Source organism: Nothobranchius furzeri, chromosome 13, assembly GCF_043380555.1.
Source record: "Nothobranchius furzeri strain GRZ-AD chromosome 13, NfurGRZ-RIMD1, whole genome shotgun sequence".
Lineage (NCBI taxonomy): Eukaryota > Metazoa > Chordata > Actinopteri > Cyprinodontiformes > Nothobranchiidae > Nothobranchius > Nothobranchius furzeri.
In genome coordinates, this window is record NC_091753.1 from 33,178,593 (window position 1) to 33,192,533 (window position 13,941).

The following is a 13,941-nucleotide window of genomic DNA, read 5'->3' on the forward strand; positions in this document are numbered from 1 at the left end:
CATGTCCTCCAACCTCTCCAACTGTTATTGGGCCTGCTGACCAGCAGCATCAGCACAGTGTAGTTTGGCAGAACCACTCCTGAAGAGAGTGATGAAGATCACCAGGCCTCTTACTGCCGAGTCAGCAGGATAACTGCCTCCATCCTCATGAATTCTACCCAACTCCAGCATGGAGTCTTTATTCCCAACTCAGGAACTTTCCCTCCATCAGCCGTCAGAGTCCTAAACAGCTGATAGGAGTTTAGACCTTGGCTTTAGCTACTTAGCTTCTATCAGCTTTTGCACACTTCTTATTTCATACATCATATTTTTCTTTCACCCAATATAATATTTTTAACTTTCTTACCGTTTTATATCAATGTATAGTTTGCAAGTTTTTTTTTTTTTTTTTTTTTGGACTTTACTCATAGAAACAGTTTCATTAAACCGGGAAAGATGTTTCCTCACTGCACATGATAATATCCAATAAGCTTATTTCTGCAGTGCTGGGTCAAGATTTGTACGAGATCAAAGTGGCTTTCTTCTTGTGACGTGGTCATGATGAAAGTACAGTATATTACCGCTACTGTGCTGCTTTACTGGAGCGACCATGTTGACTCTAGCTGCCATTAGCCCACGCTGGTCTATTCTGGGTATGTGCTGCAACACTGATTCACTCACAAGTTGACACTTTCCACTGCAAAGTTACATCAGTGAGTGATGGAGGTGTTAATGCAGCGCCTCTCTGGTTTGGTTTGTTGCCAAAACTGAGCTTTTTTCTGCACCCAGTGAACCCAGCGTATTTACTAACGAGATCTATTTTTATTTATTTATTTATTTTTTGATCACACGGCATGTATAGCTCAGCAGCAAGGTGGTGTTGGTAAGGGGGTTATTTACTGAAGATATTGGCTCATTTAGACCATGTAAAGGAAATATTTTGGCTTTAAGGCCCATCTTGGATCAGAGAAGAAGTACTTGCCTCATCAGCCAAGTGCTGAATTGCAGAGACTGAGTCCAAGTGTGTGTGTGTGTGTGTGTGTGTGTGTGTGTGTGTGTGTGTGTGTGTGTGTGTGTGTGTGTGTGTGTGTGTGTGTGTGTGTGTGTGTGTGTGTGTGTGTGTGTGTGTGTGTGTGTGTGTGTGTGTACGTTTTGTTTAGCTCTTTCTATCTCTCTGACACTTCCGAAGACGAGACTTGCAACCTTCACCACATCCAACCCCACAAAGATCCTTTTGAGCGATGACAAAATATGCATGCTGTGGCTCTTGTCACACACTTTACCTTCATTTATTTAAAATAATGTTTTTTACAAGAAAAAATAGAAGTATTTTCTGATAAACGTCTTGTTTGTGTCTCGTTTTTTATGCATCTTAAAATAAGCTCAAGACTTAAAGCTTTTGTCTTCATTGTCCACAGGGTAAAGTTCACTTGGAGATGCGACTGAATGAAGTGATCACAGAAAGCGGCACGACAGGTCAACAGTTAGTAGTCCGGTAGGTTGCAAGGCTAATCAAACCTTGTATGAAAAGGTTGGTTGTCTTTAGATTGATAAAGATGGCATGATATCTAGAGTGTGAATTTAAAAGCTGAGAATTAAATCTAATGATCTGACTCCAAGGACGAAGGTTTGAATAAAAGTTTTGTAATTAAAGACTGATCTTTACACTGTTAAAGCTGAAATATTTCATTTCATCCCTGTAAATGCGATGGGCTTCTCCAAACATCTACCTGACATTTCAATTAGTCGTTGGCACAGAGGCAGGAAAAGGGCACAAAAAACCAGACTACCGTAAATCCTCTAATACAGGCCGGTATTCAATTAAAGGCCGGGTCTCCAATTTTGGCCGGTGTCTGAGTCAGCGGAGGTAAATAATGGCCGGTATCTTATTGTGGCCGGATGGCATGTGGTAACAAGCAAGTACGAGCGTCCCAGCGGCAGGGTTATAGTTCCCAAATCAACCAGCAGGAGGCAGTAGAGGTTCACGCAGACCTTTATTAAGCCTTTTCTTCAACGCTACAGACACGATCCTCTATCATGCTCCTACCACACAGAGTCACGGTGTCAGTTAACCATGCTAATTCAACCCGCTCCACAGAACACACATCACCTTCCCTGTGGCTTACATAACACTCACACAACACGCAAATCAGCACATAGGAACTAGCAGAACGATAGGAAACACATATAACACAATACCCAGAATGCACCTGGCTTACAACCCCAGCCAGGTCATTACACTATCAAGTTCAAAGAGAACGTGCTGATTATGCTGCAGAACACTCTGGGGAGCAGCAGTAGGGGGTGTATGAACTACAGCAATCCCTCCGCGGTAGATGCGTTCCAGACCTGGCCGCGATAGGTGAAAATCCGCGAAGTAGGGACTCCCAGCATGCCCCTCGCGGGGATTCCCTTCACGTCGCACCTACGTCACAAACCGCGGCTATAAACGGAAGTCGCCTTTCCAGCTCACCACTCAGTCATCGTTTCTTCAGATTCACGATCAGAGTTTCCAACCTACCGATCAATCCAACGAACTATCAGCTCATAGTAAGTTATCTTACTTACTTCTGGAAAGCCCGGCATTTCCGTGTCACTTCGTTGACGCTCGAACGCTCGGGGGTTTCCTAGAGCACCGACGCTATCACTTCCGCGTCTGTGAAACCACGCTCCCTATTGAATTATCGTATGATCACATTCTCTTTTTGGGGGTAAAACTCAAGTGCCAGACCGTAGGTACTGACACGCGATCGTTCATGTCGGTTAATTTCCTTTAATGTTTTCTGTCTTTTATTTGCGCCTGATGTGTATCGCTGCTGTGGAGCGGGGCGCATCAACTTGTCCTCCGATGCACAGATCACAGCAGGGAGCGCTCAGCTGTTTTCGCGGTCGGTAGATCTGCCACCTGAGCACGGCCACAGTAAGGTGTCGCCACCTCAAAAACTAATTTAACACGCGATCGTTCATGTCAGTTCATTTCCTTTAATGTTTTCTGTCTTTTATTTGCGCCTGATGTGTTTCGCTGCATGCTGTGGAGCGGGGCGCTGCGCGCATCACCTTGTCCTCCGACGCACTGATCACTGATACAGCCGCCAAACAGCAAGCGCTCCGCTGTTTTTGCGGTCGGTAGATCTTTTAGAACTGCAGTTCAAAGGTAACTCATGAGGTGAATATATATGAACCCAGGTAGCAGTTTTTCTTTAGGATTGAGAGGAGATGCAGGAAGATAATAAACAGGCAGGACAGAAAAATAGTCAAATAAAAACAAGTTAGTTTTTGTACCTGCTGTTGCAACAAACAGACACCATTAAAGGTCATCAGAAGTGAGGAACAGAAAATGAAATAATTATTTTAATGTTTAGAGCAGCAGGAACTCCGAGAGGCTGCAGGCGCATCAGTGAGTTTGCGCCGCTGTGCAGGGGGAGGGGGGAGAGGGCTGAAGCAGGAACTACCGTTGTTAAAAGAAATGTGTTTAACTTTGAAAATGTGGGCGCAATTTTAATTGTCAAAAACTCCAGCGAACCATTAGTTCATTTTGCTCAAATAGAAATAGAGGCCTGCCTCTAATACTGGCCCTCCTTCCAATAAAGGCCTGGAGCTTGATGAGCTTGAGTCAAATACAGGCCCGGGCCTGTATTAGAGGATTTACGGTATTTTCATTCCAGCTATTTGTGTTTGTCCGACAAACATTTTTACGTAAATCTATACAATTTCATTTTTGTTGCCATAATAAACATTATTACACTTGCAAATAAAGGAAAAATCAGAGTTGCAATTTATTTCTTGTTTCTCTAACTTTTATTTCCCTACCAGAATCTATAAAATGTGTCAGGTTTATTTTTGGCTGTTATGAGTTGCTAGAAAAATATGAACTAAAAGTACAAAGATTTTTTTCTTCTCTGGACAGCAGTAATCACATTTAGTCAAATTCAGTTCAGTCAAGAAAACACCATCTGTCCTGTATGCAAATGAGATTAATCTGTTTTATAAAGTCAGACGGTTTGTGAGAAAAGCCTTCACGAAAAGATTTGTGGTACCGATAAACGTATATCACTTTCCTCTTAGTTCCCTGAAACTTTAGTTTTTTTTTTCCACCTTCATTGTAGAAGATCTTTATCTGTCACCATTACCATACTAATGGTTAAGTTTCACATCTCTGCCCGCGTGACGCCATCAGAGGACGTTGGACAGAAAAGTCTCATTGAAGGATTTAAGCTGAGCGAGTGAAATGTGCCTGTGTGTATGCAGATATATGTATGTTGTTTTGCACTTTCCCCCCATTCATACTCGCGGAGCACTGTGATGAGGGGGAAGTGATGGCATCTGAGCAGGAAGTGTGTGCTTTTCACACTGCAGCCTCTGTGGTTTTCTTCTGCTGTCATTCACTGTGTCACTCAGCTTGTCTGCTTCAACTATCGCATACTCACTGTCAGCTCTCACGCTCTGAAAGCACTCTTGCTGTCCTACAAGAGTCAGATCTAAGACTCAGATCTAAGCTTTTAGTCAGCCTGTCCTGCAGATCAGCCACCATGGGGGTTAACACACAACCATTAAAGCCTGCAGGGAATATAGTCATGACACTCCGGAAGATTTTAGACAAACATCCTGACATTTGGCTGCTCGACTCGTCCCTCTGGCCTCACTTAGCAATGGGCGGCATTCATCCTTAGTCTCTGGTGGCTCCTGCTTAGCAGCCACATCCTGTTTAAGGTGCCTACAGTGTCTGTTTGTTGTCACCTGAAACACTTGGTCCCTATGTGACAGCAGCCAAACAGCGGGGCAAAGCACAGCTCGTAACCACTGTAGCACACATGCAGCACACCTCTTCGTATAGTGATATTAAAAATAATAATAATAACAATGATTAAACAACGTGTCAACCTCGAGAACAAGCATTTCTGTTTGTATACAGAAAGTTCCTTGTTTATCTGCATTGTAATGGATCAGGTCAATGGCGTTTTCACTCAGCTGTTGAACCAACAAGACACTATTTACCTTTTTTATGCTCTCATGACACTGTGATGAAAACTGAGCTGTTCGACTTGCATTAAAGCCCATTAGGAGCACATAGGTTTTTGTCACATTTAGCTGAAATGACAGATGTACACTTTATTTTTAAATGCATTTTGTATTTACTTCAGCTAACAAGTGATTCTACTTTTTGGTTTTGTTTCCTTGTGAACGCCATTAGGATAATCGAGTGTAAGGACCTGCCTTTGATCAGCGGCCAGAACTGTGACCCTTATGCCACCGTTTCTCTCACGGGACCTGCCAGGTAACTCTGCTAAGGCCGTGCTCTAACAAAATAGAGAATGTGTCACCTGACAGGATGTTGATCGGATTTGCACGTTTTACAGAAGTAACTTATTTGTTTATTTTTGACTGGCAGCAAGCCGATTTTCCCACTATGAGGTAATTGGCAGCTGCCAGCCGAGTACAAACAATTTTACTTGAAGACAACAACCAGTATTTTAGTTCTGTTTATCTTTGCTGTAAATATCCGTTGTTCATTACTTTTTTTTCCGTTCATTACTAAAAAGAAAGTCATCCTGTCAGAATTAGACATTTTCTATGTCTTACAATTGTTTTTTCCAAGCTAATATGTTAAATACCCTGTAAATCTTTTTGGGTTCATAGACAATTAACTTGTAAAACTAATTAAAATACCACAAGTCAAAAGGGCATCCAACTAATTGACTTAAAAAATAAGGGGGGGGGGGGGGGGGGGGGGGGTTCCGTCCTGTAGCGCTTCTCTGTGACAGCAGGGGTGGGGTGGTTGCACACATTCCACTGCTGTTTCTCACCACTATCAGCTGATGGAGGGCTCTAGTGTTGTTGCGCCATTCGTGTCAGCGGACACGGTAGGGTCGGGAAGGGGGGCGGGGCATGACGCTTAGCCTGGCGGGTGGGCAAGCAAAGCCTGGCGGATATATATATATTTTATTTTATTTTTTTTTTTTTTGCAGATCAGACCAAAAGAAAACGAAGGTAAAGAAGAAAACCAGCAACCCTCAATTTGAAGAAACATTCTTCTTTGAGGTAAATTCTGCAATACCAAGGGTTTAAATTTACCAAATTATTGAAAATGACAGCTTGTGTTTAAAGTACTCCATTAGTGAGCAGGGACATGTTCATCCTTAGGTCACACGGCCCAGCAGCTACTCTAAGTCTAAGTCTAATTTCCCTGTGGAGGAGGAGGACATTGAAAGGCTGGAGATTAAGTGAGTCATTTGATCTGTGTACCATCTGTCTTGATTTCCCTGTCACCGACTGAAGAATCAAATATTTGTTTTAACTTTGAGAATAAATCAGTGAGAAATCCCTGCTGATGGAGAGCCTTGTTTTCTGGTTAAGGATATTTAGGCCTTCCATCACAGTGGACTCCTTGGTAAGAGTAGACTGATTAAAAGGTAAACACTCGTGCATGGTTTTGAGGTTTGAATATGAAGTGGTGTCATTGCGTTGGTATCGTGTTGGTTTTATGCACAAAGCAGGTAAGCACCACTCGATGACTTGTTTTGGAGTCCAGCTTGTGTAACTAGAAATGTGTGGTTTATGTTTGTGGGGAGCTCACATGATGACCACAGTCGTACGTGTTGACATGATATAAATGGGCTTAATATATGCAGATGAGGAACTTTCTCATCTGCATATATTACGCCCATTTCTGCCCGCTCACTTAATCCTTGCTTTTGCAGAGTTGATCTGTGGAACAATGAAAACCTGGCTCAGGACGTGTTTCTCGGGGAGACGCGAGTTCCTGTCAAGATCCTCAGAAATGACCACATTCACAAAGCCTGGTGAGAACGAGACAAATAAAAATATACCTCCTTTTTATTGTACATCTTCACACCATGCCAACAGTGCAAACTCCTGTTACAGATTTTTTACTTTCAGAAAATCAAATATAGACACAAGTCACACAGCTGTTGCTTGAGCCAGATCCCGCAATACGCAATAGGAGGAGTACCTCTGACATAACAAGGAAAATACTTTATTTATGCTCCAAACACTCGGAAACATACTTTGGAGTTGCTTTCATCACCATGTTTAAATACGAATGTGTGTGACAGCGTTGTAAACTCACTGGATCAGTCTCTTAAACCTGAGCTAAACCTCTAGCTTTCTGTATTGTTGCGCCTCATTTAGGACAACATGTTCTGCCAAGTTTTCTCAGCCACCACAAGTGACTTGAAGAAAACCTGCCCAGATGTCCGCAGGTTTTTTGTTGTTGTTTGTTTTTTTCCTCTGAGCTGATGCATCCCAGCTTTGTGTCAGAATAGGTGATATGGGGATGTGCCAGATAGCAATCTGTTAGCACATGAATGCTGTGAGCGTGGTGCGTGGGTGGCTCTTTGCATGGTGGCATTACCTCATGTCCTGTGTTACCTCAAGCTCCATGTTGGGTTATAAAACTCTGTACACTGTCGGAGCAGATCAGAAAAAAAAATTTAAGGTAAATTTGGAATTGGTAGCTACAGATTTGTGAAGGCTGCTGTTCGACTCAGCATGTATTCATGTCGTTTTGAAAAATTCTAGAAATGAACTGTTGTCTTTTAGCTCAAGAAAACCCAAATCTTCCTTTTAAAAATCTGCATTCTGAATCTTTCTTTAACAAATGTGGAGGAATTTGTAAGTGTTCACTAAAACCTTGATTTTTCTCTGACGCAGATAGAAACCTAAAATAAAAACAATTGACAGGTTAAACAAAGTCATGTGACGGCATAAGAACAAAAATCAGACCTCAAGGGGCCAAAATTAAACCGTTTCATTACTTCACATGGATTTTATTCCATAATAAAAGCCAGGTGTACTGTATTGAAAAACTGAATGTCTGTATTTGGGTCTTAGTTATGTCTCCGCTGCTTTCATCTGGTTTGTGTTGTTGCTATAAAACCTTTTCTAGCACCTAGTTTCTGTTGAAGTCTGTTCGCCTTCATTCAGTTTTCAGGGTCTGTTGTGGTTCTAAAAGCATTTAAAATGGTTCTAATTCATATTTTATTAAAGCAAAGTTAGGTGGATTTTAATCTTGTGGACATCTTGCTGGTTTTACTCTCGACACATGGTTTCCTGGTTCCTGGAAGAATCCTGGAGCTTCAAGCTTTTGTCTAAAAACCTGAAAGGCTATGAAAGGTTTTCGTTGGTGTGTCATGTTCCTTTACTTTGTTATGTTGGGGAACATGACGTTGAGCAGCTGCTTTTATGTTGCTGTGATGTGATAAAAGCTACAGGTGCATTAACAAAGGTGCTTTTCTAGATCCAGTCAAGTTTTGAACATCTTTTTAGTTGAGCAGCTGATTTGTATCTTGATTAATCAGATCTGTTCATCCTTATCAGTTATATCCAAATTTCCATCTCTAATTTCAAGTAGCTAAATGACTTTTGGAGTTTTACCAATTTTGTTGTGATCTGGTTATACCTTACTGTCAAAAAGCATTTTTCACCAGTTATCTGTTAAACGTCCATGTATCAATGTTTCAGACTGTCAGCTCTTTTTTATGGGACTAACTGAACTGTGACAAAGACAGTCTTCCAAACTGTTCTGTCTCTCTGTCCTCTTAACAGGTATCTCCTCCAGCCCAAAGGGAACGGCAGCAAATCCAAATCTGATGATTTAGGATCCCTGCGTTTAAAGCTGACCTACATTGAAGACACGGTGCTGCCATCTGCCTGCTACACACCACTCTGCAACCTGCTGCTCAAATCCCCAGATGGAAAGGTAACACAGCAGCTTGTTACTCTGAATCAAAGGGCAAAGTAGTATTTCTGCTATTTTATTGTTGAGGTGTGTCAGCTTTACTAGTTGTTCCTCTCTGAAATATTTCAATCTAAAATAACACAATCTTTCAGCCCATCTCAGCATCAGCAGCACACATCTTGGGAGACATCTGCAGAGAGCGATACGAGGCGGTTCTGCCAATGGTCCGACTGCTGCTTTATCATAATCGTTTTGTGCCTTTCGTCTCTGCCGTGGCAGCACTAGAGCTGGAGAACACTCAGTGAGTACTCTGATGTCCAGTGTCCTCTGTGGCAGAGACACAGTCAGATATCACTTTAGAAAGTCAAGTTCCTTATAATAATTTAGCCACACCCAAATATAAAACAGGAAACGGCATTGAAATAAATCTGAGCTTAAGTGTGGAATCTGTTTAACTGCATTAATGTTGTTTTTGCTGAAGTGTATTAAAAAAGAACATTGAAATCTGATTTTGTGGAATACTTCCTTGTTCGTGCAGGGAGGCTAACACTATTTTCCGTGGCAACTCTCTGGCAACTCGCTGCATCGACGACATGATGAAGATTGTAGGGAAGAGTTACCTGGCTGTTACGCTAAAGCCTGTAATCGATGAGGTATGAAAAGGACTAACTCACACACACACACACACACACACACAGTAAAGGTGCTGGCCATGAAATTTTAATGTCATAACTGATGTATTTCAGTAATTCCGTTCAAAATTTAAACTTGAATACTGGATTCATTCATTACACAGACTAAAATGTTTCACATGTTTATTCCTTAACCCTTTAGGCGCCATAGTTTCTTCAGTAAAATATGATTTTTTATTTCACTATTTAAAGAGCTTGTAGCTTAAATCTGGTTAGAGATAGAGGAATATTGTAAATTAGAAAAATCTTCAGTATGAGCCAAATTTGTGATGGGAACAAATTCACTCACATAATTTGCATATTATGATGTCATCAGGTGGCAGCCATATTGGATTGCATCACAATTGCAGATTTATTTAATTTTTTTTTTTTTGTAGGGCTGCACGATATTAGGAAAACCTACGATATTCGATAACAGTGCTTAATATTGCGATATCGATATTACTCACGATAAATGAACAAATACTAAAGTATGCAGCGTTGATGTCATCTGGCGTGTGACGTCTGCTCTGGGTTCAAAGCAAACAAAAACTAATGCATAAATTCCATTACAACATAACATTTTTATTGCAAAAATATGCAGCTGCACCTGCTACTGTATTAGCAGCAAAACAACAAACTGCATGCATGCAGTTTCTCAGTGACTTTAAAACATCACCTCCACCATAAAACTTTTTCTGATGCTCCAAATACAGAAAAACATCCCTTACCAGGGTTTTTGGAATAAATAAAAAAAAATCAGAAAATAAGTTTAAATGTTAAATAATAGTTAACATCACTTACATGCAACAGCAAATTCTCTCTCATTGCTACTGAACATTTTCTCCACTTATGTGGTTATGATATAAGGCTGTTGCTGTAATTGGGAAGTGAACTGTGCTGGGCCAAACTAGGAGAACATTAAGATTTTCTGAGGAAAAGGGAAAAACAATTGTCTACCTTTCAGAAGAGGAACTGGCAAAAAAAACTACATGGAAAATATGTGAAAACGTTTGTTTTTAACCCCAAATTGAACAAGTTTACCTAGATCTTAAAAAGCAGCTCAGATGATGAAACTGCAACTATGATTCTGATAACAAGCTAACAAATTGAACTAGCTCCTCTTAAGATAACCGGCTAGCAGAGATTCTGACTGACTTATGTGCAGCAGCAAATCAACTATCCTGATTTACAAGGTTATAAAAGCTCATGAATGAAAAATCACTTTGATGTGTGGGGGAACTTTTCCAGGCCCTCTTTAGCAGGGTGGGACTGGGAGGAGAGTGCTGTAGCCTTTTAGCTGGAAAGCTAACCGGAGCCAGAAACCTCAGCACAAAGTGCGTTCGTTAATCTGAGCCAGCATGACGAACAAGGGAAGCGAGCAGAAAGCGGAGCGGAGATGGTGGAATTTTGGGGATACCGTCTGTGCTGTAGCGGGTGAACCAGGCGGCGGCACAGCGGCCCAAAGTAAGCGCAGCCCGGGAAGCTCCGCTCGGCAGCACTGTCTCCGACGCTCCGGTGTCGGCGAGCGGAGGAAGTGGTGGTGCCGAAAACAAGAGCGGTTATGTAAGCTGGCAAACATCTCAACCTTCGGATGGAGACAGCCGAGCAGCGCAGGGCAGCTCGTAGGGGGCGGGCGTATTACGTGAACGGACCCATCTGATTGGCCGCATATCAGAAGGGCTACATTTGAATGGTCAAATAATACTTTAGCGTAAAAAACAGAGCTGGTTTACAAAAAGTTGATGAATGACACGGATGGAAATGTTTGAACCAAACATTTATCGCCGTTTTTGACGTGCTTTGCGATGGGCCTATCACACGTCCTGTTATCGCGATGACGATAATTTTTCGATATATTGTGCAGCCCTATTTTTTTGCCTTGTTTTCTTAGTGTTGTTATTGTCTATGATACATATATACATATTCCTATTTAGACATATATAACTATGTAGGTATATATATATATATATATATATAATATTTATTAGTTTGTTGGTATTTTGTTATGTTTACTGCGTATCAATCAAGAAAACTGTTTTTGGTGCTTCAGTGTCATGAACACATTTCACTCATTTCATTATATATATATATTATCAGCGCCACCTTATTTAGCATCCCTGCTGACCCGTTACGTCCCTGCTAGATCGCTACGTTCGGATCAGAGTGACCTTTTGGTGGTAATGCGATCAAAGAGTAAGGCTTGGTTTATGCGTGACGCATTCTCTTTCCGCTTGGTGATGAGGCTCGTGGATGGAACGCGCTTCACAACTTGCAGCGTTTATGGTTCATGCGGCTCGTCTCTGCGGTGAGCCAATATTCTCCCAAACTGTAGGGGGCAGCATGGAGCTGTATGGCATGCAACCAACACTACACCATAGTAGAAGTAAAAATTACTGTTGTTTACAACATGGCATTCCAGCAGTTTTTAACAGCGTCCTCGTCTTTTCCGTCAGTGTGAGCTATTTCTCTCCAAGAATTATTAACAACATGTTGATCACGGTGATCTTTGAGAGCTGAATCATACAAATGTCTGTATTTACGAACCTCTGCCATACTAGTTCTTGCCAGTCTGCCATGTTTTTCCGCCTCCGACCGTCCGCGTGGTTAGAAAATTTCCTAGGTGCACGGTGCGGAAAGTTTGGGCCGTGCGGAGGCGCGGTGGAGGGGCGTGGTTGTTAAAATGACGCAATTTTGCAGCACGGAGCGGTGCGAACCTCGTGGACGCATCAAGCATAAACCAAACGTAAGTCTAGGGGTGATCATGACTTTGCAGTTCTGGGTCCTCGGCTTTGTAACCAATTCCCACAAGAAATCAAACAGTCCACATTGCTGCCCACTTTTAAAGCAAGGCTTAAGCTGTATTTTAGATCTGTTTCTTAGTTGTTTCTATTCATATTTTAATGTTTTTGATCACTATTCTTATATTGTTTTCAGCTCTTTTTTGTTGTTGTTTTTAAATGTTTTTATCTCAGTATTTTATTATAGAGCTGTTTTATTGTGCTGCTTCTGTGCACCATGTTCAGCACATTGGGCCCCCGTGATTGGGGTTGGGAACGGGCTTTATAAATAAAATGAACTGGAACTTGTAGTCATGCTGGTCGCCTGTGGAGATCTAATATGGACTGGGACTCTTAAATTACAAGCAGAGCCAGACCGCTGTTATCAGGAGCCCTGTTCTTTTGGATCAGCTCATTCACCACGAATGGAGGTTAGCGGAACATTAGCTGTATGCTAACCCAAAGCTAACACAGTTTTCTCTGGTGTTTTTAGCGTTACCACATTTTTCTTGCTAGGCTGAGGCCTTTCTTCGGATCTAGGTCTGAAGTAACATGGATGCTCATTAATTGTTCAGCTTTCTAAGCATTTAATGCACTTAAACAGAAGAGTAACAAAAATGCACCCCCTCAGAGTTGTCATGAGTGTAAACTAGATATTTTAAACCTAAAATATGTTTTTGTAACTAGGCTGTAAACATGTTTATTTCTGCTGTGAAATTGGCATTTTTAACATGGTAGTCAATGAGGAGGATTTACTCATTTCTGACACCAGCCCCCAGTGGATGAGGGTGGAGCTGCAATTTTTGCCACTTCTTTGTTTGCTTCATATCCAGAACTGAATTATGGAGGCTTGGGTAAAACTTGTCATTGTGTTTGAAGTAGGTGGTAGAAAGGCAGAGATCCAGGAGGGTACAGATCTGGTCTGGAGTAAATTATGTCCTCTCCTTTAAAGAACCATCTTGTTCCAGTTATTTCCTAACTGCTTCCACTGCTTCATCTGGGTATACATGTGTCAACTGAGACAATGGTTTTCCCTGGAGCCAGTTTGAGATCGTGAACTTTCTTTGCAAAGTCCACCGAATTCTATATTTGATGTTGGGTCTTTCTAACCAGCCGGGCCAGGATTGATGCTGCTGATGATGGGTCTGAGTGGTGTTCCTTCCTTGTGAATCTTTGGAAGACCGTGTATACATGGGGTGGCTTCTCCTGGATAGTATGTAGTAAAATGTGCAGTTGATTACTTTGTCCTTTAGCAGTTTCTGTAAATGGTCTGTGATTTTCTTCTTCTACTTCTTGGTTTTCTTAGATTTCACCTTTCCAGTACCTACAATGCAGCTTTGAATGTCATTCCTAAGCAGTTTCAGTCTAGGTCACAGTTTATAAGCTTGACTCTCCCAAATTCCAGTTAAAATTGACAAAGCTCCTCTGATTAGAAGCAAAACATCTTCAAGAAACCAAAGAAGTCAAGCTGTCTTCATTTGAACCCTTTTGGAATACCAGTACCTGGTTTAAGGACCATGGAATCCCTGATTTGATTGGCCAGCAAACTCGCCTGACCTCTACCCCATAGAAAATCTTTGGGGTATTGTGAAGAGGAAGATGTAATACATCAGACCAACAATTCAGAAGGGCTGAAGGCCACTATCAATGCAACATGGGCTCTCAGAGTCATAACACCTGAGCAGTACCACAGACTGGTCAGCTCCATGCCACGCCGCATTGCTGCAATAATCTAGGTCAAAGGAGCCCCAACTAAATACTGAGTTATGTACATGATCATACCTTTCAGTTGGCCATCAGAATCAGAAAACTT

General features: G+C 41.7%; 1 protein-coding gene across 1 annotated transcript in view; it reads left to right on the top strand.

Moving 5' to 3' along the window:
- The window catches only part of rasa2 (RAS p21 protein activator 2), a 40,289-nt gene that overhangs the window by 19,184 nt on the left and 7,164 nt on the right, over positions 1 to 13,941 (top strand). Inside the window, exons 5-12 of the mRNA XM_015951761.3 lie at positions 1,398 to 1,474; positions 5,171 to 5,254; positions 5,946 to 6,018; positions 6,121 to 6,200; positions 6,678 to 6,779; positions 8,545 to 8,698; positions 8,830 to 8,978; positions 9,216 to 9,330. Coding sequence (XP_015807247.1) covers positions 1,398 to 1,474; positions 5,171 to 5,254; positions 5,946 to 6,018; positions 6,121 to 6,200; positions 6,678 to 6,779; positions 8,545 to 8,698; positions 8,830 to 8,978; positions 9,216 to 9,330 — 834 coding nt within the window. The remainder of the gene's footprint in view (positions 1 to 1,397; positions 1,475 to 5,170; positions 5,255 to 5,945; positions 6,019 to 6,120; positions 6,201 to 6,677; positions 6,780 to 8,544; positions 8,699 to 8,829; positions 8,979 to 9,215; positions 9,331 to 13,941) is intronic.